Source organism: Felis catus, chromosome X (assembly GCF_018350175.1).
Source record: "Felis catus isolate Fca126 chromosome X, F.catus_Fca126_mat1.0, whole genome shotgun sequence".
Taxonomy (NCBI): Eukaryota; Metazoa; Chordata; class Mammalia; order Carnivora; family Felidae; genus Felis; species Felis catus.
In genome coordinates, this window is record NC_058386.1 from 70,301,960 (window position 1) to 70,326,886 (window position 24,927).

Consider the following 24,927-nt stretch of genomic DNA (forward strand, 5'->3'; position numbering starts at 1 on the left):
TTTATCTTTAATCTTTGACATTTATTTATTTATTTATTTATTAAAATTTTTAAATATTTATTTATTTTTTGTGAGAGAGAGAGACAGAACAAGAGTGGGGTAGGGGCAGGGAACTAGGGAGACACAGAATTGGCAGCAAGTTCCAGGCTCTGAGTGGTCAGCACAGAGCCTGATGCGGGGCTTCAACTCATGAACCACAAGATCATGAACTGAGCCAAAGTCGGTTGCTAAACCAACTGAGCCACCCAGATGCCCCTATTTATTTATTTTTTAAGTAGGCCTCATGGCTAGCACAGGACTTGCACTCATGATCATGAAATCAAGACTTGATCTGAGATCAAGAGTTGGACACTTAACCAACTTAGCCACCCAGGTGCCTCTAATCTTTCACATTGTAAGTTTTATGTGTCATGGTGTGGCCTTTCCAGGATTCATATTTTTTATAACTGTCTGCCCTTCTTGGACCTGGATGTCTATTTCCTTCCCAAGACTATGGTAGTTTTTATTTATTATTTCTTTAAATTAATTTCCTACCCCTTTCTCTCTCTTTCGTCTTTTTCTGGGACCCCTCTAATGCAAATGTTTGTTCACTTGATCTTGTTCAAGAGATCCTTTAACCTATTTTCATTTTTTTTTCTCTTTATGCTGTTCTGCTTGGGTGATTTCCATTACCCTGTCTTCTAGATCACTGATATGCTCTTCTGCATCTTCTAGTCTACTCTTGATTCCCTCTAGTGTGTTTTGTATTTCGGTTCTTGTACTCTTCAACTCTCTTTGGTTCTTTATTATATTTCCTGTCTCTTTATTGAAGGTTTCACTGAGTTTTTCCATTCTTCTCTTTAGCCCAGTGAGCATTTTTACAATCGTTTCATTAAATTCTTTTTTTAATGTTTATTTATTTATTTTGAGAGAGAGAGCAGGGAAGGGGCAAAGAGAGAGTAAGAGAATCTCAAGCATACTCTGTGCTGTCAGCAGAGAGCCTGATGTGGGGCTTGATCTCATGAACTGTGAGATCATGACCTGAGCTGAAATCAAGAGTCAGACATTAACCGACCGAGCCACCCTGGCACCCCTCATTACATTAAATTCTTAATCAGGCATATTGCTTATCTCCATTTCATTTAGTTGTTTTCTCAGGTTTAGTCTTGTTCTTTCTTTTAAGCGTATCCCTTTGTCTCCCCATCTTGCTTGACTTTCTGTGTTTGTTTCTGTGAATTAGGCAGAACAACTACTTCATACAAACTTCAAGGAAAGGTCTAATGTATGATTATCTATGTAGATTGTGTGTAGTTGATGACTTTTGCTAACTAACTAGAGCTGTGGCTGGTGTGGGTTGGGGTCCTGGGGTTTTCCACACAGTTGGCACACTGCCAGAATAGTTAAGCTGAGGTGGATGCAGACCACTGTGTTCTTGGGGTTCTATGTGTTGAGGGCACCATGGTGGGACACCTGAAGCTGAAATGGGTGCTAGCTGGGGTTCCCTGGGGCACTCTGCATGGGGAGTGCCTTGGTGGTACAACTTGAACCTGAGGTATTATGCTAGCTGGAAGGTCTCTTGAGTTCTCTGTGTTGAGGGTGCCTTAGCAGGATAACTGAAATTAAACTGGATGCAAGCCAGGGAGACCCCGGGCTCTACACACAGAGGGCACCTTGGCAGGATAGCTGAATCTGAAGGTATCCCAGGACTCTCTGCACATATGGTGCCCAGAAGAAGTGGCTGCAGGGGAGGCATGGTACAGGCCAGGAGTTCCTATGGTGTTCCATGCAGATGGTAACCTGGAAGACTACTAAAGCTATAATGGGGGTGGAGCAAGGTGGTCCCTGGTCTCTTCATGCTAAATGTACCCATCAGGGCAGCTGAAGCTGAACTGGGTGCAAGCTTGTATGTCCCAAGGTGCTCAGTTCAGTGGGTGCTCTGGCCAGGCAACTGAAGCCAAGATTGGTGTGGGAAGGTATGCTCTGGGGTGCTGTACACAGTGGGTGCTCTACTGGGGAAGCTGAAATTGATGCAGCTTTGGGCCAGGGGTTCCCAGAATGCTCCACATAGGGGGCATCTTGGCAAGGAAGCTGGATTTGAAGCAGACATTAACCAAGTTTCCAGAGCACTTTGCACTCAGGTTTTCCTAGAAAGCCATCTGAAGACAAAGTGGTGTAGGCCTGGAGTGTTCCACAGTGCTTTGTGCCTGTGTCACCTTGGCACAAAAGGTGGAGCTGTAGTGAGCACTAATCATTGGTGATCTAGTGTGCACCGCCCTGTGGCCACTTTGGTGGGGACAGCTGGGGCTGGTGTGGGCTATGGGCGTGGAGCTCACTGATGTGGCAGGTCAGTTAGGGTGTGTGGACTGTACACTGGTCCGCGCTTTCAAGGTTGGGGGAAGTGCACATCATGTCCATCAGTCCATCCCACCTACAGAACATTCCAGCTGCTCACCCAGCCATTTGGTGAAGGTCTAATGCTGGCTATTTTATATGCTAGCTGCTGTTCTAAGCTGCAGCTTTTTAAAGAAAAAAAATGGGGAAAAAAAAGAAAATAGAAAAAAGAATAGAAAAAAATTTTAAAAAGAAGAAAACATGCAATTTTGTGTGTGTGTGTGTGTGTGTGTGTGTGTGTGTGTGTGTGTCCTAGAGTGACCAAGGCTGGTGTGGGTTTACAGACCCAGTGATGGAATCCAGGACCTTGCTCTGGTCTGTGCTAAGGTGGTGAGGGAACACAAACCTGCAGTTTTTCAGTCCCTATGATGCAGAGAACATTCCCATGGCTCCTCTGCCATTTGGCAGAATCCCACTGTTGTTTCTTTTATATGCTAGTTGCTTTTTTAAACCAAGGCTCCTTTTCTATTCTCAGTCCCTCAGTACTATCCTTCCCAACTGTAGTTCACAGAATCTAGGTTGGGGGGATTCATTTGTTACCATGTTTCCTTCTCTCTTCCTGTTCTCTTTTGCTGTTCTTTTGTCATGCAGAAGTTGTTTAGTCTGCCTTCAGTTCTTCAGGAGGAGCTGTTCTATAAATAAGTGTAATTTGGTGTGTTTCATGGAGGAAGTGAGTTCAGGGTCTTCCTATGTCACCATCTTGGACCAGAATTCTATACCACAGCTTTTTTATCCATTAATCTATCAATGGACACAGGTTGCTTCCTGTGTATGTAATGCTCAGTAAGCAAGAAGGTTCTTATATCTTTTTTAGTGTTTTCATTTTCCTTAGGTAAATACCCAGTAGTGGAATTATTGGATCATGTGATATTTGTATTTTTAATTTTTTGAGGAAACTCCACACTGTTTTCTACAGTGCTGCACCAGTTTGTATTCCAACCACCAGTGCATGAAAGTTTCTTTTTCTCCATATCTTCCTATCATTTGCTATTTTTGTGTTTTTGATTTTAGCCATTCTGACAGGTGTAAGGTGATCGCTCATTGTGGTATTCATTTGCATTTCTCTGATGATTAGTAATGTTGAGCATCTTCTCATGTTCCTGTTGGACATCTGTATGTCTTCTTTAGAAAAAGGTCTATCCAAGTCCTTTGCCTATTTTTTATCTATTTCTTTTTATGGTATTGAATTATACAAGTTATTTATATATTTTGGATATTAACCCCTTATTGGATATATCATTTACAGATATCTTCTCCAATTTACTAGGTTGTATTTTTATTTTGTTGATGGTTTCCTTTGCTGTGCAACTGCTTTGTATTTTGGTGTATTCCCAATAGTTTATTTTTGCTTTGGTTTCCCTTGCTTCAGGGGAGAAATATCTAGAAAAATGTTGCTAAGGCTCATATCAAAGAGAGTACTGCTTATATTTTGTATTAGGAGTTTTATAATTTTAAGTCTCACATGCATGTCTTTAATTCATTTTGAGTTTATTTTTGTGTATGATATAAGAAAGTGGTCCAATTTTATTCTTTTGCATGTAGCTGTCCAGTTTTCCCAGCACCATTTACTGAAGAAACTGTCTTATCCCCATTGTATATTCTTGCCTATTTTGTCATGGATTAATTGACCACATAAATCTAGATATATTTCTGGGTTTTCTATTCTGTTCTATTGATTTATGTGTCTATTTTTGTGCCAGTACCATATTATTTTTATTATTATAGATTTGTAATGAAAACTGAAATTGTAGTACCTCCAGCTTTGTTTTTTCTTTCTCAAGATTTCTTTGGCTATTCAGGGACTTTTGTGGCTGCATACAAATTTTAGTATTAATTTTTCTAGTTCTGTGAAAAATGCTGTTGGTATTTTGATAAGGACTGTGTAAAATCTGTAGTTTGGTTTTGGCAGTATGGACATTTTAACAATATTAATTTTTCCAATCAATGAGCATGGAATATCTTTCCATTTGTTTGTTTTGTCTTCAATTTTTTCATCAATGTTTTATAGTTTTCAGAGTACATGTTTTTCACCTCCTTGGTTAAGTTTATTCTTAGATATTGATTATTTTTGGTGCAATTGGTTTCTTAATTTCTCTTCCTGCCACCTCATTATTAAACAACTCTGTGGAAACATATGGTTAAAAACTGAGGTTTCCTACTAACAACTATGAAAGTGAGTGAGGCATCTTGGAAGTGGATCCTTCGACCTCAAACCTTCTGATAACTGCAGTTCCAGCCGACATCTTGAGAAGAACCTCATGAGAGACCTGAAGCAGAATAACATAGATAAGCCATTTTTGAATTCCTGAGCCACGGAAACTGTGAAATAGTGTTTGTTTTTTGTACTCCTAAATTTGGTGTAAATTGTTATGTAGCCATACACAGCTAATATAGACACCAAGGCATAGAGATATTGACAAAACCAAAGAAAAGATGTGGTTCCAAGAGCTTAAAGGATACCAGTTGTTTCAATTTAAAATTTCAGAGGTAAAGTGGTTCTCCTAGTGATAACAAATTCAAGAAATGAATAGGCTTAAGTGAAATAAGATTAAAAGCCATTGGAGATGAGGACCTCATGGGTCCAAAAGAATATCAAAGTTACCTGGGATGATCAAATAGCATTAGATAAAAGCCTGTATAGAATTTTGACGTGGTGGTGCTGGAAGTGACGTAGCATTTAAGACTTTTTTTTTTTTTTAAAGACCAAGATCTTATTTTCCTTCAAGCTGCTTTTCATTACACAGAGCAGCTTTTTGTGCCAAAGCAATCAGTGACAATTGGAAAATCTACAATAATAAATCAAAAAATAAACAGTATTTAAATTATTTCTTATAAAAAAGAAAATTGAAGTTTTTTACATATGATCTGGCTCCTGCCTGACGTCTACTTTCTGCCTCACTCATGATCCTCTAGTAAATTTGTTCCCACCTCATTATTTTCGCATTTATTGTTCCTTTCACCTGAATACTCACATATTCACATAAGTGAACCCTCTTGTTACTCAAGTCTCAGCTCAAGGGTCTGCTCCTTGAAGAAGTATTCTTTTCCTCCCAATATAGAGTAACTACCACCCCAACCCTCTCATCCTCTATGGTATTTATCACTACTTGAAATGATCTTGTTTCTTTTTTTGTTTTCTTGGTAAAAATTTACACTTAAGCTCCAACAGACCAAGGGTTGTGCCCTCATGTCTGTTTTGTTCATTGTTTCCTATCCAGCAAATAGAACAAAACAGGCTATGGAGCCCCATGGGCAGGAATGGGAGTAGTCAGACCTGACTGCAGGCAATAAGGAAATAGATTATCTATAGAGAATTTAAAACCAGTAGTAATACAAAGCAAAATCATTCTTCTTTTCATTATTACCATGTTCTAGAATTTCTAAGCAATGTCACTAATAAAATACTCCTGCCCTAGAAAAATCTTTTTTTTTTTTTTTGGTCTAAGTTCTAAACAAATCTCTTGGTCACTGTTAAGTTTTAATAATATATATGTAAACTTCAAATTAGCAAATTTTGACAACTTATCCTTTAACCAACATTATACTCTCCATGAAAGTTAATTTGGAGAATTCCCAGTTATACAGTGTCCAAAAACATGTTGACTGAGCTACACAAATTCTTTTAGAGAACAGATTCACAAAGTTTCCAAACTGTTGGATCTCACTGTGTGTGTTGTATCTCTATCCCCTGTGGTACTATATATCCCTGCATTTTAATAGATTAGAAAAGAACAATGATAGCACAGAGATTGAAAAAACAGAGAAACAGAACTTGGATTACTTCAATTCTGCCATTTTAGGTGACCACCTGGTATGTGTATTTGTGTTTAAAATTTAAAACATGAAACAGAGTGCAAAATTTGTAATATTTGTTTGGAAAAGTGTAACTTTTAATTTATCATGAACTATTTTACTGAATTTGAATTTTTCTGATGTGAAACTTTAGATGAGGTTATTAATCAGACAGAAAAAATATGTACAAAGAGACAATTAGCCTTGAGCACTAAAAAAACACCAAGTCTTAAACTGTTCTTTGAAAATTGGGTCACAGAAACTGAGAAGAAAGTAATTTTCTATGCAACAATAGAATGTAAGGAAATGGACATTACATAGAAAATGATAGGAGAAATGACAGAAGATGCTTATCTGACATTACCAGAAGAAACCAGAGGGCAGTATCTGAATGCCTTGATAGTTTGCAGAAAGCACTGGATACTTGTTCTAAAGCAGTGGGGATCCAATGATGTCAAAGTTCCTTCTCATTAGTACATTTTTCACTGATTTCTACAGAAGAAGAACTTCTGAAGTTTTTACTTACTAGTTAGAAATGTATAATTAATTTCCTGATGAGCATAATTTAGTTGAAACTTTCAACTGTAGAAAATTTGTATGCCTCTGGATTTGATCCTTAAGAAACAAAGACATGGGTGGCATTGTAATTCATAGAACTTTGTGAAATAGGATTATTATAATTCTCTTTCAAACTTAAAATGTTAAGACTTTTCTTTTTTTAACGCTTATTTATTTATTTGAGAGAGAGAGAGAGAGAGAGAGAGAGCTAGTATGCGTGAGCACGCCAGCTGGGGAGGACGCAAGGGGGGGGGGGAGCACGCAAACGGAGGAGGGGCAGAGAGGGAGGGGCAGAGACGGAGGGGCAGAGAGGGAGGGGGACACAGAATCCAAATCAGGCTCCAGGCTCTGAGCTGTCAGCACAAAGCCCACACAGGGGTCCGGGCTCAAACTCACAAACTGAAATCATGACCTGAGCTGAAGTCGGAGGCTTAACCGACTGAGCCACCCAGGCACCCCAAATTTAAGACTTATTATTTGTGTATATGTTGCTTAATATTAAATAAACCTTACTAATAAAAATTAGTATAAAAGTGTTCATCTTTCAACTATTAACAAAAATAGATCAAAAGTCTACTTATACCATCTACTGAATATTTAAATTTTTTTCAATGTTTATTTATTTTTGAGAGAGAGAGACGTTGTGTGAGTTGGGGAGGAGCAGAGAGAGAGAGGGAGACACAGAATCAGAAGCAGGCTCCAGGCTCCGAGCTGTTAGCACAGAGCCTGAAGCAGGGCTCGAACTCAGGGAGTGCAAGATTATGACATGAGCTGAAGTCGGACGCTTACCGACTGAGACACCCAGGCGCCCCAAGAATATTTAGAAATATTAGATTTTGATGAAGTTATTGACAAATAGGCAGATGTTAAAGCCCAAAAGTAAAAGCTGTAATATTTTTTATTTATTATGCAGCAGACCAATATCTAGGTTTAAGTTCTTTCTCCTTCAAAAAATACATTAAAAAATAAAAAAAATACATTAATGCAATTAGAAAACATTGATCCATTACTTTTTTCAGTGTCTTTTCTGGCCTTTATTACAAGTTTCGTTTCATCATCATTTCTTTTTTTAATATTTATTTATTATTGAGTACAGTTGTACACCTTTAGGTTTACAACATGGTGAGTCAATAACTCTATACATTGTTACACTCACCACAAGTATAGTACCATCTGTCACCATAAATGGTGACTATTAAATGGCTATTACAATACAATGACTATATTCCCTATGCTGTACCTTTTATTATCCTGACGTATTTATTCTTTAACTGGAAGTCTGTATCTTTCATTCCCCTTCACTCATTTTGTCCATCCCCTACTCCGTCCCTTCTGGCAACCATCAATTTGTTCTCTGTATTAATAGGTCTGGTTCTGCTTTTGTTTATTCATTTGTTTTGTTATTTAAATTCCACATATAAGTGAAATAATATGGAATTTGTCTTTCTGTATCTGACTTATTTTAGTTAGCATAATACCCTCGAAATCCATTCATATTGTTGCAAATGGCAATATCTCATCCTTTTTTATGGCTGAATAGCCAAGATATGAAAGGAACTTAAGTGTCCATTGATAGATGATAAAGAAGATGTGGTATATATTATACAATGAAATATTATTCTGTCATCACTTTTTCTTAAAATATTTTTTTTTACGTAGAAGAGGAAGCCATTAAAAAATGATCTGCTTAAGGTGTCAGGGTGCCTGGGTGGCTAAGTTGGTTGAGCGTCCAACTTTGGCTCAGGTCATGATCTCACGGTTCAGTTCATGGGTTCAGGCCCTGTGTCAGGCTGTGTGCTGATGGCTCAGAGCCTGGAGCCTGGCTTTGGATTCTGTGTCTCTCTCTGTCCCTCCCCCACTTGTGCTCTGTCTCTGTCAAAAATAAATAAGAACGTTAAAAAATTTTTAAAACTATGATCTGCTTACAGTGTCAAATATGTTAGGTATGTTACCGATGCCAGGCATATAGTTTGCACTTAAATATTTGTTGAATGAATAAATGAATTAATATTAGGTATGTTGATGGTCAGATTATGAGCATCTTCTCTCCTTAGAATCACTCACTGGAGGCCTAGGGAAGATCTTGCTCCTGTTGAATATGTTGCACCTATCCACAGAATATTCTCCTTATAGCACCAAAATGATCCTTTTAAAATCTAACTTAGATCATGGCACATCTTTGCTCAAAACCCTCCATTGACTTCCCCTCCTAATCAGAATCAAATCCAAAGTCTGTGTGGTGGCACAAAAAGCCCCTACTTAGTGTGTTATTTCACTCCTTTTCAACTTATCACACCAGCCACACTGGCCTTTCTTCATTGTTGTTCTTTCTACATGAAACGCTCTTCCCTAAATTCCTTCAGGACTTTTCTCAAATGTCACCTTGTCGGAAAGCCTTTCCCTAACCTATTTAAACAAGTGAATTCTCTCCTTATCCCCATATTATTTTATTTTCCTTCTTAGCAGTTGGCACTTTGTAACATTTGTCTTTTCCTCTTGGAAACATAAGCTGTTTTGTTCTGTATTTTGAACAAGTGCCTGGCATATAGTAGGCTCAGTGACATAGTCTTAGAATGAAAGAACTTGATCATGTATTGCAGAGGTAACATGTTCTTTTTGTGACTGATAAAGGAAATTTTCAACTTTTCATGTGTTTGTGGGTCCTGCTGCTGGGCTCCCAGGGAAAGTATTCTCTAACGTTTACGAAGGTCAAAATGACTCTGCAAACTTCAAAGCATGGACTCTATTTCTGCCCCAAGCACATATTGCACATATGCTTCGCTAAAAAAAAAAAAAAATACAAAAACAAAAACAAAAAAACAAAAAACCAAAAAGGAGCATTCCAAACATAAAGATAAGAAAAAGAAAGAAAATCTCCCTGGTTCCCAAAAGATTAGTCATGCAGACTTGCACATATCAACAACATAAGATAAAGTCTTTAACCTTCTGAAATGTCTTTCCTCAGGATGATTTGTAACTCTTTATGGAAAAAAAAAAACCATATATATACCTGCATCAAAAGTTCCTTCTCCGGAGCATTCTCTTCTTTGTGAAGAGTGTGTATAAGGGCAGCTGTTTTAATTTGGGCTTGAATAAAACTCTTTTCCTTTCTCCTTACATTTTTAAGAAAGGTTTGTTCGATATGCCTGGACCTGACTTATAGATATAAAAGCACCTGGACTTGGGTTTTAGATCCTTATCTAGACAAATCACATATGCCTGAAATAACGAAAATAGTACAAACTTCTGCACCCAGCCAAATAGCTTTCAACTGGATTATGGAGGATATTCTGAAAGGCTTTATCAAGGATAGAAACAGTCAGTCACAACGATGAACGGTTTTACTGGAAGACAGCTGACCAATGGTAGCAGCTTCCTAGAGCCGCATTGGAGGGTAGAGAAAAGGCGGAACCAGTAGACGAGACGTAACCAGGCGGGGCTTGTGAGTGGAGCAGAGTTGAATTGTTTTGTCCCTCTCCGCCCACCATATGAAAACTTAGACGGAGAAGGTCACAGATATGGCGGCTGTCAGGGTAAGTTAAAAAACAAACCCTTTTGTAGTTTCTGGGTGCAGATATAGCTTGCTACTAACTATAGAAAGGATCCTCCTAACTTCAGAAGGGAGCGCCACAGCAAGAGGTGGGGTGGAGGTGGGGTTGTAAGAAATTTGGCAAGGTCAGGGAGTCTTAAACGTTAGAAACCTCAAAACAGCTACCTCTCCCCCTTGGATTTCCTCAGTCTGTGATAGTACTCTTTTTCTCAAACTCCCGCGGTTAGCTGTTTATACGACGACACAGTGAAAACTGGGAAACGGGTGGGTGAAAAAGGCTGGCCTGGCCACAAGTTGCAGCAAGCTAACTTGACCAGAAAAAGAAAAGAAATTCAAGGCATTCGATTGGGCGCACAGGGCGGGGGCTCATGACCCTTTGAAAGACTTTGTTTAAACATTTGGGGGTGAAAAAGACCAGAATGGAGACGTCTCAAAGTCTTTCTGCAGTGCGCGGTGTTTGTATTCACTGTTGTTCCTCTCCAGGTTTGAATAATAAACCTGTTTCTTTTGACTTGTGTAATGGGAAAAGGTGCTTTTACTTAGGTATCTTTGTACCGGAAGTGATTCAGCTGGTTGCTAGCTGCAGTTCCCTAATTAGGTTTCAATGACAGTAGTCGACAAATGTCTACAGGTAGGTATCTGTAGCGGGTTTTAAGTGTAAAATGCACTGTTTGCAGACGATACAAATATGAATAACTCAGTTCAGCCAAAGTTTAAGGTGAGACAGTATCCGTCTTGATTCATCTTCCATTTCAACATTTCTGGTTCTCATAATTTATCTAAATTACCACAACATCTTTCCAACTGGACTTGCTGTCTCTAGCCAAGCTGTCATGGAATCCATTTTCCCTGAACTGCCAGACTTATGCTAAAGTGCAAATCTGATTATACCCCTTTACTACTTAAAAGCCTTTATTGGCATTCAGTCATCTGTCCTCTGGAGTCAGGTTAAGACTCCTATGTCTGGAACACCCAACCCTGCCTTGGCTTTCCAGCTTCATCTTTTGTCTCTCAGGAAATCTTGTTAACATCTGTACTCCAAGCCTTTTCTCCTGCTTTTTCTCTGGACCTGATGAGAACCATCTTCATCTAGTTAGTTCCTATTCATAGTCCATTCATTCATATAACAGATATTTGTGTACTAGCTCCTCATATACTAATATGTTTTCCAAGATCCTGTTCCCGATTTTCCCAGTCTAATTTAAATAACTCGTCTTTGTGCTTCCAGAGGATCTTAGGCATACTGTTACCTTATGACTTAACTGCACTTCAAATAATATACTATTTACTTGCCTGTTCTGTCCTCCTATAAGATGCTTGAGGACAGTATTTATGATACTAATTTTTGTATCCCTAGTACTTGTAGGACTTACATTAGGTACTCAGTAAAATCTACAGGAATAAATAAATGCCAGGCAATGAAGTAGTGTACTCTGTGATTCAGAGCAAGGGAAATACCTTGCCTCAGGAGAAGTACAAAGTGATCTGAGGGTTCAAAAGACAGAGCCCAAACCTGGTTGAAAGTAATAAAAACTTCATGGAGGAGATGCAGAGACAGAGGAATGGCCAATGGTAAAAAGCAAACCAGCATAGTGTGTTATCACTGAAACCTAGAGGAGGGAGTTGAACAGTCTTTTTGTTTGGCCATTAATAAGTCACTGGAAGCCACCATTTATTAAGTGGTTACTATAAGACCAGGCACCATGCTAAAATACTTTACGTATGTTATTTCACTTAACTCTCAGGACAACTTTATGTTGTAGTTATGATCACCGTTTTACAAATGAAAAACTAAGGTTGAGAGAACTCAAGTAAACTGCCCCAAATCATAATGCATTATCTTTATGGGGTGTTGATTTTGGCTCAGGTCATGATCTCATGGTCCTGAGATTGAGCCCCATGTTGGGCTCCGTGCTGGGCATCACGCTGGGCATGGAGCCTGCTTAAGATTCTCTCCCTCTTCCTCTGCCCCTCCCCCACTCGTGCCCACTCTCTCAAAAAAAAAAAAAAAAAAAAAGAATCTTTATATTCCCAGCACTTAGTGTAATGCCATATATTTTCTGACCTTTAGATCCCCATTTAAGTCACACCTTCAGGCCAGTGGACTGATAACCTGTTTCCCGTGACAGTGTCAGTAGTCTCTAGCAAGTAGAATAGAAATTTGTTATGTTAGCAATAGCACTGCTAGGAATTTACCCAAGGGATACAGGAGTGCTGATGCATGGGGGCACTTGTACCCCAATGTTTATAGCAGCACTTTCAACAATAGCCAAATTATGGAAAGAGCCTAAATGTCCATCAACTGATGAATGGATAAAGAAGTTGTGGTTTATATATACAATGGAATACTACTTGGCAATGAGAAAGAATGAAATATGGCCTTTTGTAGCAACGTGGATGGAACTGGAGAGTGTTCTGCTAAGTGAAATAAGTCATACAGAGAAAGACAGATACCATATGTTTTCACTCATATGTGGATCCTGATAAACTTAACAGAAGACCATGGGGGAGGGGAAGGGAAAAAAAAAGTTAGGGAGGGAGGCAAACCATAAGAGACTCTTAAAAACTGAGAATAAACTGAGGGTTGATGGGGGGTGGCAGGGAGGGGAAAGTGGGTGATGGGCATTGAGGAGGGCACCTGTTGGGATGAGCACTGGGTGTTGTATGGAAACCAATTTGACAATAAATTTCATATTAAAAAAAAAAGAAATTTGTTGTGTTAACAGTATCATTTTTTTAAATTGAAATGAATACTTTTATGCAGCCTTGTTTCTTTCATCTTACACTTTTGATTGTTTTAAGACCCTTGTTGCTTATTCATGATACTTTTAATAAGACAATCTTTAAAAAGTATAAAATGTTGTGGTCATGAAAAATGCTTGGAATGATCTCAATCTTTTTGTATTTGTTGAGGCCTGATATGTGACCTAGTATGTGCTCTGTTGTGGAGAATGTCCCATGTGAATGTGAAGAGAATGTGTATTCTGCTATTTTGGTTGGAGTGTTTTGAATGTAGCTGTTAAGTCCATCTGGTCCAGTGTGTCATTCTAAGCCATTGTTTCCTGTTGTTTTTCTGTTTAGATTATCTGTCCATTGATGTAAGTGGGGTGTTAATATCTCCTACTATTATTGTATTATTTTCAGTGAGTTCGTTTATGTTTGTTATTGTTTTATATATTTGGGTGCTCCCATATTTGATGCATAAATAATTACATTTGTTAGATCTTCTTGTTGGATTGGCTATACAGCTGTGGGTTCCTTTCTGGGTTTTCTATTCTGTTCCATTGACCTATGTGTCTATTTTTGTGCCAGTACTATACTCTATTGATCACTACAACTTTGTACTATAACTTGAAGTCCAGAATTGTGATGCCCGCAGCTTTGCTTTTTTTTTTTTTTTTTTTTTTCAAGATTGCTTTGGCTATTTGGTGTCTTTGGGGGCGGGTCCATACAAAGTTTAGGATTGTTTGTTCTAGCTTTGTGAAAATTGCTGTTGGTATTTTGATAGGGATTGCATTAAATGTGTAGATTGCTTTGGGTAGTATAGACATTTTAACAATATTGGTTCTTCAAATCCATGAGCATGAAATGTCTTTTCATTACTTTGTTCCCTCTTCGATTTCTTTATTTGATGAATGAAAGAAAGAGGTTTTTCACCTCTGGTTAGATTTATTTCTAGGTATTGTAATGTTTTTTGGTACAGTTGTAAATGGAATCAATTTCTAGATTTCTTTCTGCTGCTTTATTTTTGGTGTATAGAAACAACTGATTCCTGTGCATTGATTTTGTATCCTATGACTATTGAATTCTTCTATCAATTTTAGCAATATTTTGGTGGAGTCTTTAGGATGTTTTTTAATATAGAATATTATGTCATCTGCAAATAATGAAAGTTTGACTTCTTCCTTGCTAATTTGGATGCCTTTTACTTCTTTTTGTTGTCTGGTTGCTGTGGCTGGTCCTATGTTAAATAACAGTAGTAGGAATGGACATCTCTGTCTTGTTCCTGACTATAGAGGAAAAGTTCTCAGTTTTTGCCCATTGAGGATGATATTAGCTGCGAGTTTTTCATAGATAGCTTTTATTATGTTGCTGTATGTTCCCTCTAACCCTAACCCTCCTTTGTTGAAGGTTTTTATCATGAATGGAAGTACTTTATTAAATGCTTTTTCTGCATCTATTGAAAGGGTCATATGGTTTTTATCTTTTCATTGATTAATGTGGTATATCTTGTTGATTGATTTGTGAATATTGAACCACCCTTACAACCCAGGAATGTATCGCACTTGTTCATAGTGAATGATTATTTTAATGTACATTTGTATTTGGTTTACTAGTATTTTAATGAGAATTTTTCATCCCTGTTCATCAGGAATATTGGCCTGTAGTTCTCTTTTTTAGGGCTGTCTTTCTTTATCTGGTTTTGTTATCATGGTAATGTGGGCCTCATAGAATTAATTTGGAAGTCTTCCTTCCTTTTCCATTTTTTGGAATATTTTGTGAAGAAGAGATATTAACTCTTTAAATGTTTGGTAGAAATCTCCTCTGAAGGCATTTGGCCCTGGACTTTAGATTGTTTGGAGATTTTTGAATACAGATTCAGTTTTTTGCTGGTTATCAATCTGTTAAAGTTTTCTGTTTCTTCCTGTTTCCGTTTTGGTAATATATATCCTTCTAGGAATTTATCCATTTCTTCTAGGTTGTCCAATTTGTTGACACATAGTTTTTCATAATATTCTCTTATAATTATTTGTATTTCTGTGGTGTTGCTTGTTATTTCTCTTCTCTTGTTTATGATTTTATTTAAATGGGCCCTTTTGCCTTTCTTTTTAATAAACATGGCTAAGGATTTATCAATTTTATTAATTTTTTCAAAGAACCAGCTCCTGGTTTCATTGATTTATTCTGTTTTTTTTTTTTTAACTTCTGTATCACTTTTTGTCTGCTCTAATCTTTATTATTTCCTTCCTTGTACTAGTTTTAGGCTTTGTTTTGTTTCTAGCTCCTTTAGGTACAAAGTTGGGTTGAGATTTTTCTTGCTTCTTGAGGTAGATCTGTATTGCCATATACTTCTCTTTTAGGACCACTTTTGCTGCATTTGAAAGGTTTTGGACCATTGTGTTTTCTTTTCATTTCTTTCCATGTATTTTTAAATTTCTTCTTTGATTTCCTAGTTGACCCATTCATTGTTTTATAGAATGTTGTTTAACCTCCATATATTTGTGGTCTTTCCTAATATTTTCTTGTGGTTGACTTCAAGTTTCATAGTGTTGTGGTCAGAAAAAATGCTTGAAATGATCTCAATCTTTTTGTATTTGTTGAGGCCTGATATGTGACCTAGTATGTGCTCTGTTGTGGAGAATGTCCCATGTGAATGTGAAGAGAATGTGTATTCTGCTATTTTGGTTGGAGTGTTTTGAATGTAGCTGTTAAGTCCATCTGGTCCAGTGTGTCATTCTAAGCCATTGTTTCCTGTTGTTTTTCTGTTTAGATTATCTGTCCATTGATGTAAGTGGGGTGTTAATGTCTCCTACTATTATTGTATTATTTTCAATGAGTTCATTTATGTTTGTTATTGTTTTATATATTTGTGTTATTGTTTTATATATTTGGGTGCTCCCATATTTGATGCATAAATAATTACATTTGTTAGATCTTCTTGTTGGATTGGCCCCTTTATTATGATGTAGTGCCCTTTTTCATCTCTTATTGCAGTCTTTGGTTTAAAATCTAGTTTTTCCATATAAGTATTGCTACTCCAGCTTTCATTTGACATCCATTTGTATGATGTTTATCCTTCCCCTCACTTTCAATGTGTAGGTGTCTCTAGGTCTAAAATAAATCTTTAAAATTTTTTTTTAATGTTTATTTTTGAGAGAGGGAGGCCAAGAGTGAGAGTGGAGGAGGGACAGAGAGAGAGGGAGACACAGAATTTGAAGCAGGCTCCAAAGCAGCACAGCAGGTTCTGTGCTGACAGAGTCCGATGAGGGGCTCAAACTCATTAGCCATGAGATCATGACCTGAGACAAAGTCAGATGCTCAACCAACTGAGCCACCCAGGTGCCCCTAAAATAAATCTCTTGTAGGTAGTGTATAGATGAGTCTTGTTTTTTAATACATTTATGCAAAAGACACCCTATGTCTTTTGATTTAGTCCAGTTACATTAAGAGTAATTATTGATAGGTATGTATTTAGTGCCATTTTATTACTTGTTGCGTCATTGTTTCTGGAGATTTTTCCACTCAAGGAGTCCCCTTTAATATTTGTAATATTAGTGGTCACAAACTCCTTTGGTTTTTGTTTGGGGAATTCTTTATGTCTCCTTCTATTGTGAATGATGGCCTTGCTGGATAGAGTACTCTTGGCTGCAGATTTTTTCCAGTCAGCACATTGAATGTATCAAGCCACTCTCTTCTGGCTTGCCAAGTGTCTGTTAAGAAATCTGTAGCTCCCCTTATGAGGCTAACCTTGTAAGTTAGGGGCTTCTTTTGTATTTCTGCTTTTATGATTTTTTCTTTATCCACATGTTTTGCAAATTTAATTACAATATGTCTTGATGTGGGCCTGCTTTTGTTGATTTTGATGGGAGTTCTCTGTGCCTCCTGGATCTGGATGTCTGTTTCCTTCCCCAGATTAGGGATGTTTTTAGCTATTATCTCTTCAAAAAATGTTTCTGCCCTCTTTTCTATCTTTTCTTCTTCTGAGACTCCTATAGTATGAATGTTATTACATTTGATGGAGTCACTGTGTTCCCTTAGTCTATTTTCGTGTTGCATAGTTCTTCCTCTCTTTTGTTCAACTTCAGTAATTTCCATTACTTTGTCTTCTGTATCACTTATTCATTTCTCTCCTCTTCCAGGCTTGTGTTCATTGCATTAAGCCTGTGTCCAATATCAGTTATTGCATTTTTCATTTCTGATTTTTAACTCTTTTATCTCTGTGGTAAGGGCCTCTCTGATGTCTTCCATTCTCTTCTCAACCCCAGAGATTATCTTTATGATTGTTGCTTTAGATTCTCCATCAGGCATGTTAACTTATACTGGTTTGTTTAGATCTCTGGCTTTGCCCTTATATTGTTGTTTTATTTGGGATGAATTCCTCCAACTTGGCATTGTGTCTAAGTCTTAGCTTTCTTCTGTATTCTGTGTTTTAGAAAAGCCAGTTATGTTTCTTGCTTCTGAAATTAATGGCTTTATGAAGATGTTATGTATTGTCCAGGGCATCCTACTTCAGGGAGTGTGCCTGGTGTGTGCAGTGTGTGCTGTGCTCTTCTGTTATGTTTAGGCTGCTCTGTCCTTCAGGCTAGTCAACTGCAGAGACTCTCCTTGTCTTCAGTGGGCAGTGTTTGGTTCTAGACCAGAATGTAGAAAGTTTTAACTAGGTGTTCTCCAGTCTGCTGTTTAAGTAAGACCTGATCGTACTTCCACTAGAACTCAAGCCCTGCAGAGTTCTCTGGGCAGGAGATGTGTGTGGGCAGGGGGTTTCTGCTGGTCTTCTGGGGAAGGAGTCTGCTGTTCTGGGACTGAGGCATGTTTGACTAAGAAGGTCAGTACCTCTAGTGTGCAGGGGTGTGGGACTTGGTATAAGCAGGTTATGCAGACACTGTAGGTAATGTGCTGTTTAGTGCAGGTGGCTCTGTGTTTATGCTGAGGGGTGGGGCAGGGAAATGGTACTAGCCAGTTCCTTTGTCTCTGGAGAGGGGTCTCAGTGCTTGCTACTCTCAGGGAAGCACTCAGAAGAGCAAATAATAACCCTCTTGTATGTCCCAGACTTTTTTCAAATCTCTGTTTCTACACTGTTTGCTTTTGAGTTGTTTGCCTGCTCTATCTCCAGGAACAGGGCAGTGCCCTCTGAGATCTATCCCAGCCAAAAGTCTGCTGCCTTTTATTTTATTTTTTTATTTTTTTTATATATATATATATATATGAAATTTATTGACAATTTGGTTTCCATACAACACCCAGTGCTCATCCCAAAAGGTGCCCTCCTCAATACCCATCACCCACCCTCTCCTCCCTCCCACTCCCCATCAACCCTCAGTTTGTTCTCAGTTTTTAACAGTCTCTTATGCTTTGGCTCTCTCCCACTCTAACCTCTTTTTTTTTTTTTTTTTTTTTTTTTTTTTGCTGCCTGCCTTTTAAACTCCGGGCCTTAGCATGTGGTGTGGGCAGGGGCCTACACTGGTCTGGGGGAGGGTTTCAACATGCTGGGACTGAGGAAGGCTGACTGAGAATGACAGTTGCATCAGAGCTCAGAGATGTGGGACTTGGTGTAAGCAGAATAGGCAGCTAAGGTTGGGGCTCAGCTGCTTTCTGCAGGTGGCTTTTTGGTTTATGCTGAAGGGCAGGGGAGGGAAATGGCATCAACCAGCTCCTTTGTCCTGGGAGGGGCATAGCTGAATGCTACCTCTCAGGGATATGTTCCAAGTACAGTGAATAATCTCCCCACTGTATGCCCCAGACATTCTTCAAATCCATATTTCCATGTTGTCTGCCCCAAGGTTGTTTGCCTGCCTCCTCTAGGAGCAGGGCAGTGCCCTCAGGGCTCTATCTCAGTGGAGTCTGCCTACCTTTAGAACGCCAGGCTTTAAATCCTGCTGGTTGCAAGAACTCCTGAAAATCAGCCCCTCTTGTTTTTCCCATGCAGTGGCCTTGGAGAAATGTTCTGTGTGTTCCCTTGTGTGCTCTACTCTCTCTCACCCTTCTCTGTGACCACAGCTCCCTCTCGTCTGCAGCACCCACAGTCTCTTTCTGCCCTGAATAATGTGTCCACACTTCCTACCTTCCTCAAAGTGCCTTCTTCTCTCCGTTTAGTTGTGGAGTTAATTCTGTCAGTCTTCAGGTAGGTTTCTGAGGTACTTAGAATGATTTGATAGTTATCTAGTTGTATTTTGGGACAAGATGAGCCTAGTGTCCTCCTACTCCACCACCATCTTCTCTCTCAATTAGCATGTCAGTCCTTTGAAATAGAATATTTGATATGTAATCATAGAAGGACCAAATTGTATAGGTGCGTTTTTGTAGTTTGTTCATTTGTTCTTCAGTGCCGCTATATTTTTCAAGGATTTTGTGAGAAAATATAGACAGAGTTTTAAGGTTTTCTATTTCAGCAAAGTATCTTCTTTCCGTATAGCAGTATAATGAATAATGACATAGCTGGTAGACTCTACTGTTTTCTGTAGATTTATTGATAATGCAGATTTAATGTAGATTTAATGTAGTTTATTCTCTTAGAGATTACTCACCCACTCATTTTCTTTTTTTTTTTTTTAATTTTTTTTCAACGTTTATTTATTTTTGGGACAGAGAGAGACAGAGCATGAATGGGGGAGGGGCAGAGAGAGAGGGAGACACAGAATCGGAAACAGGCTCCAGGCTCTGAGCCATCAGCCCAGAGCCTGATGCGGGGCTCGAACTCCTGGACCGCGAGATCGTGACCTGGCTGAAGTTGGACGCTTAACCGACGGCGCCACCCAGGCGCCCCTCACCCACTCATTTTCTAAAGAAAATAAGCTCTATGATATAAACAGATCTTTTGTTAGTGACTCAGTAGTGATTACTCTAAAACTGCATCTTTGTGTAAGACTTTTATGTTGGTGTCGAGAAATAGCTCTTAGGCTGTGGCTACAAAATGAAGCATTAACATCTTTTCTTGCTTTACTTTTAGAAAAAAATACAGTAGTATCTGTGTTAAAGCAGAGGATGAGTTCAGTAGCACTTGGTCATTGTCAGAAACTTTCTTACTCTTGAAAAAGTGTGGGAGACACGAGTGCATTTAAGAAATCACTAAAAGGGAATTAAAATGTTTTCATGGGCAAATATGGCTGGGCCTGTCCTGAATGACCCAAAGGAGTGAAACCAGGACCAGTGGAAATTATATGGACATGTGTTTCAGTTTATCTATGGAAGAACTTTCTCATAGAACTATAAAAAGATGAAATGATTTATCAGTGGAATTTCCCCTTACCAAAAGGGACCATACATAAACTGGAGGGTCACTTGGCAGTGTGTTATAGGAGGGATTCAAAATGAGAGAAATGGTTGGACCAGAAGACCTTTAAGGTCCCTTTGCATTCCTAGACTGAAGCTTTAGTACAAAGAAGGTGATATGCCTGAAACACAGCCCCGTATTTTGAAACCAGTCTCTCTTTTGCCAGTTTATGTTGGATTCAATAATCATTAGTTTATTCAGGCGCAGTGCTTGATTTTTCAGGCCAATTTGTGATGCTACCTGATACTTCAGAAGAGACTAAACTTCCTCAGTTGTAGAGTTAAGTTTCTGTTTATCTCAAGAGTATTTGTACATTAGGTCTGTGGATAACCAAAATCACCCAGAAAGAATAGTACTAATGTAGTCAGTCACAGTCCCCCCTCCCCTGCTGATGAGGCAAGCTATTAGCACTTCAGGTCTACTAAAGGAAAGAAAGGGAGAAAGAAGAAAAAAATAGGAAGGTAAAATAAAACTTTAAAATCAGTTGGAGCAAATAGTTGCCGAAAAAAATAAAGGGGTAGAGTAAAGAGGTGAAGAGCAGAAAGAGCAAAAAGTAGGAGTGATTAGAGATGGGTAATCTACTTTTTTCTTTCCCAAGGATAGCAGACTATAACTTCCCTCTCTTCCCCACTCAAGTCTTGTGATCTACAGTTATAAACAGCCATGTGGTGTTGAGATTTTTCTTCTGAACAGCTCCTAGAAAACTGGTCCCACACTGAAAGGGGATCTCCTTTTCGTATGTTCCCAACTCTTTCTGTTTCTAGAACTTTTGACCTCCACAAAATGAAGCTTTTTAAAAATATATATTTAAGCAATACAGTATATAGAAATATTTTTCTGTAAGGGGTTCCTTAATCAAGGTGTTATTGACCATTCTAGGTAAAAAATATATCAATTTAAATAGAAATTATTCTTTTTTTAATTTTATTTTTTATTTTTTAAATTTACATCCAAATTAGCATATAGTGCAACAATGATTTCAGGAATAGATTCCTTAGTGCCCCTTACCCATTTATCCCATCCCCCCTCCCACAACCCCTCCCGTAACCCTCAGTTTGTTCTCCATATTTATGACTCTCTTCTGTTTGTCCCCCTCCCTGTTTTTATATTATTTTTGTTTCCCTTCCCTTATGTTCATCTGTTTTGTCTCTTAAAGTCCTCATATGCGTGAAGTCATATGATTTTTGTCTTTCTCTGACTAATTTCACTTAGCATAATACCCTCCAGTTCCATCCACGTCCTTGCAAATGGCAAGATTTTATTCTTTTTGATTGCCGAGTAATACTCCATTGTGTGTGTATATATATATATATATATATATATATATATACACACACACACACACACCACATCTTCTTTATCCACTCATCCATCAATGGACATTTGGGCCCTTTCCATACTTTGGCTATTGTAGATAGTGCTGCTATAAACATGGGGGTGCATGTGTCCCTTCGAAACAGCACACCTGTATCCCTTGGATAAATGCCTAGTAGTGCAATTGCTGGGTCGTAGGGTACTTCTATTTTTAGTTTTTTGAGGAACCTTCATACTGCTTTCAAGAGTGGCTGTACCAGCTTGCATTCCCACCAACAATGCAAAAGAGATTCTCTTTCTCTGCATCCTCACCAACATCTGTTGTTGCCTGAGTTGTTAATGTTAGCCATTCTGACAGGTGTAAGGTGGTATCTTATTGTGGTTTTGATTTGTATTTCCCTGATGATGAGTGATGTTGAGCATTTTTTCATGTGTCGGTTGGCCATCTGGATGTCTTCTTTGGAGAAGTGTCTATTCATGTCTTTTGCCCATTTCTTCACTGGATTATTTGTTTTTTGGGTGTTGACTTTGATAAGTTCTTTGTAGATTTTGGATCCTAACCCCTTTATCTGATATGTCATTTGCAAATATCTTCTCCCATTCTGTCAGTTGCCTTTTAGTTTTGCTGATTGTTTCCTTTGCTGTACAGAAGAAGCTTTTTATTTTGATTTGGTCCCAGGAGTTCATTTTTGCTTTTGTTTCCCTTGCCCCTGGAGATGTGTTCAGTAAGAAGTTGCTGCGGCCAAGATCAAAGAGGTTTTTGCCTGCTTTCTCCTCAAGGATTTTGATGGCTTCCTGTCTCACATTGAGGTCTTTCATCCATTTTGAGTTTATTTTTGTGTATGGTGGAAGAAAGTGGTCCAGGTTCATTCTTCTGCATGTCGCTGTCCAGTTTTCCCAATACCACTTGCTGAAGAGACTGTCTTTATTCCATTGAATATTCTTTCCTGCTTTGTCAGAGATTAGTTGACCATACATTTGTGGGTCCATTTCTGGGTTCTCTATTCTGTTCCATTGATCTGAGTGTCTGTTCTTGTGCCAGTACCATACTGTCTTGATGATTATAGCTTTGTAGTATAGCTTGAAGTCTGGGATTGTGATGCCTCCTGCTTTGGTTTTCTTTTTCAAGATCGCTTTGGCTATTCGGGGTCTTTTCTGGTTCCATACAAATTTCAGGATTATTTGTTCTAGCTCTGTGAAGAATGCTGGTATTATTTTGATAGGGATCGAATTGAATATGTAGATTGCTTTGGGTAGTATCAACATTTTAACAATATTTGTTCCTCCTATCCAGGAGCACAGAATCTTTTTCCATATTTTTGTGTCTTCAATTTCTTTCATAAGCTTTCTATAGTTTTCAGCATGTAGAGTTTTCACCTCTTTGGTTAGATTTATTCCTAGGTATTTTATTTTTTTTTTGTGCAACTGTAAATGGGATTGATTCCTTGATTTCTCTTTTTGTTGCTTCATTGTTGGTGTATAGGAATGCAACCGATTTCTGTGCATTGATTTTATATCCTGCAAGTTTGCTGAATTCATGAATCAATTCTAGCAGTTTTTTGGTGGAATCTTTTGGGTTTTCCATATAGAGTATCATGTCATCTGCGAAGAGTGAAAGTTTGACCTCTTCCTGGCTGATTTGGATGCCTTTATTTCTTTGTGTTGTCTGATTGCAGAGGCTAAGACTTCCAATACTATGTTGAATAACAGTGGTGAGAGTGGACATCCCTGTGTTTTTCCTGACCTTAGGGGAAAGCTCTCAGTTTTTCCCCATTGAGGATGATATTAGCATTAGGTAATTCATATATGGCTTTTATGATCTCGAGGTATGCTCCTTCTATCCCTACTTTCTTGAGGGTTTGTATCAAGAAAGGATCCTGTATTTTGTTAAATGCTTTCTCTGCATCTATTGAGAGGATCGTATGGTTCTTGTCCTTTCTTTTATTGATGTGATGAATCATGTTAATTGTTTTGCAGATATTGAACCAGCAACCCTGCATCCCAGGTATAAATCCCACTTGGTCGTGGTGAATAATTTTTTTAATGTATTGTTGGAGCTGGTTGGTTAATATCTTGTTGAGGATTTTTGCATCCATGTTCAGCAGGGAAATTGATCTATAGTTCTCCTTGAGTAGAAATTATTCTATTTTAAAACACTTATTTGATACAGTATAATAATCATTGCATTAATTTGATAAAGAAATTTTGTCATGGCACATGCAAAGTGGAATGCTGTTTCCAGTAAGAAAGAATCACTCTTGCTGTATTTATTCAGGAACAATCTTCAGAAGGTAAAAATTTAGTCAGGAGAATACTAACTTCCATTTATTTAGCAGTAAACAGTTTATAAAATTTCATCTATTATAGTATTTGATCTTAGAACATTCCTACAAGATTTTGAAGAAGAAGAGAAATATTCTGTAAGGTATCCATATTTTATATAAAAGTACTTGTGATAAATGTTATTTGTGGTGGGGCTAGATTAATTAGGTCTTCAAATGGTTCTGAGAGGCATTTAAATATGCCTGTAAGCATATTTAAAAATTTGAGAATAACTACATTTGGGGGGGGCCGTAGTTCACATTTCTCATTAGATTCTCAAAAAGTTAATACTACTCAATCAGTCTTACAATATCAGATTAGCTTTAGGATCTTTGGTTATCATTTACCTCCATAATTGTTTGGCACATAGGCATTCAATAAAACATGAAAGAATTTGCTAAACTACCTATGTGCACTGCCTTATTTAAACCTGTGAATTATTACTTAGTTTTGAGATCCAAAGCCCTTTGGGCACAAAGCGGCATAAAAGTATAAATAAGGAGCCTACCTTTTAGCAGAAAAATAGGCTACATACATTTTAAAAGGTAAATTATAACAGATTCGTTTAACACTAAATTAGTGCTTCACACAGGTAAGAGCTATATGAATTTATAGGGATGGCTACGAGTGAGCTAATGGAACTTGAGCTAGGCCTTCAATGAAGTGTTTAAGTAAACATACTCATTCAACAAATGTTTTTTGAGTACCTGCTATGTGCCAGGCACTGTTAGGCGCAGGAGATGGGAAGACATTTTAGCAGGGTAAAGAAGTGAGTGAAAGTACTGAGGGAGTAATGTGCTTGACATGTTTGGGCCTAAGAAGATTAATTTGGCTAAGGTCAGAGGGTATATAGAGAGGGACAGAGTAAAATCTCTTGTTGGAGTGTACTGTCTTTTCAAGTAAATACAGTGCTCTCAGTATTCTTTTCTCACATCCCCACAAGGTAGATATAGCCTAATTTTTTTCTTATATATAGCATATACACGGGTATATATGTGTGTGTAAAACGGAGCTGTTAGGTGTTTTCTTT

General features: G+C 38.1%; 1 protein-coding gene across 4 annotated transcripts in view; it reads left to right on the plus strand.

The window, feature by feature from the left end:
• Window positions 1-10,142: 10,142 nt before the first annotated feature.
• The window catches only part of APOOL (apolipoprotein O like), a 164,854-nt gene continuing 150,069 nt past the window's right edge, over window positions 10,143-24,927 (plus strand). For 3 of the 4 annotated variants that reach the window (XM_045050514.1, XM_023248994.2, XM_023248995.2), the window contains exon 1: window positions 10,149-10,253. In XM_045050514.1, coding sequence (XP_044906449.1) covers window positions 10,239-10,253 — 15 coding nt within the window. In that variant the 5' untranslated portion in view covers window positions 10,149-10,238. Of the gene's footprint in view, window positions 10,254-24,927 lie in introns of all 4 variants that reach the window. The other variant, XM_023248996.2, reaches the window with a different exon arrangement.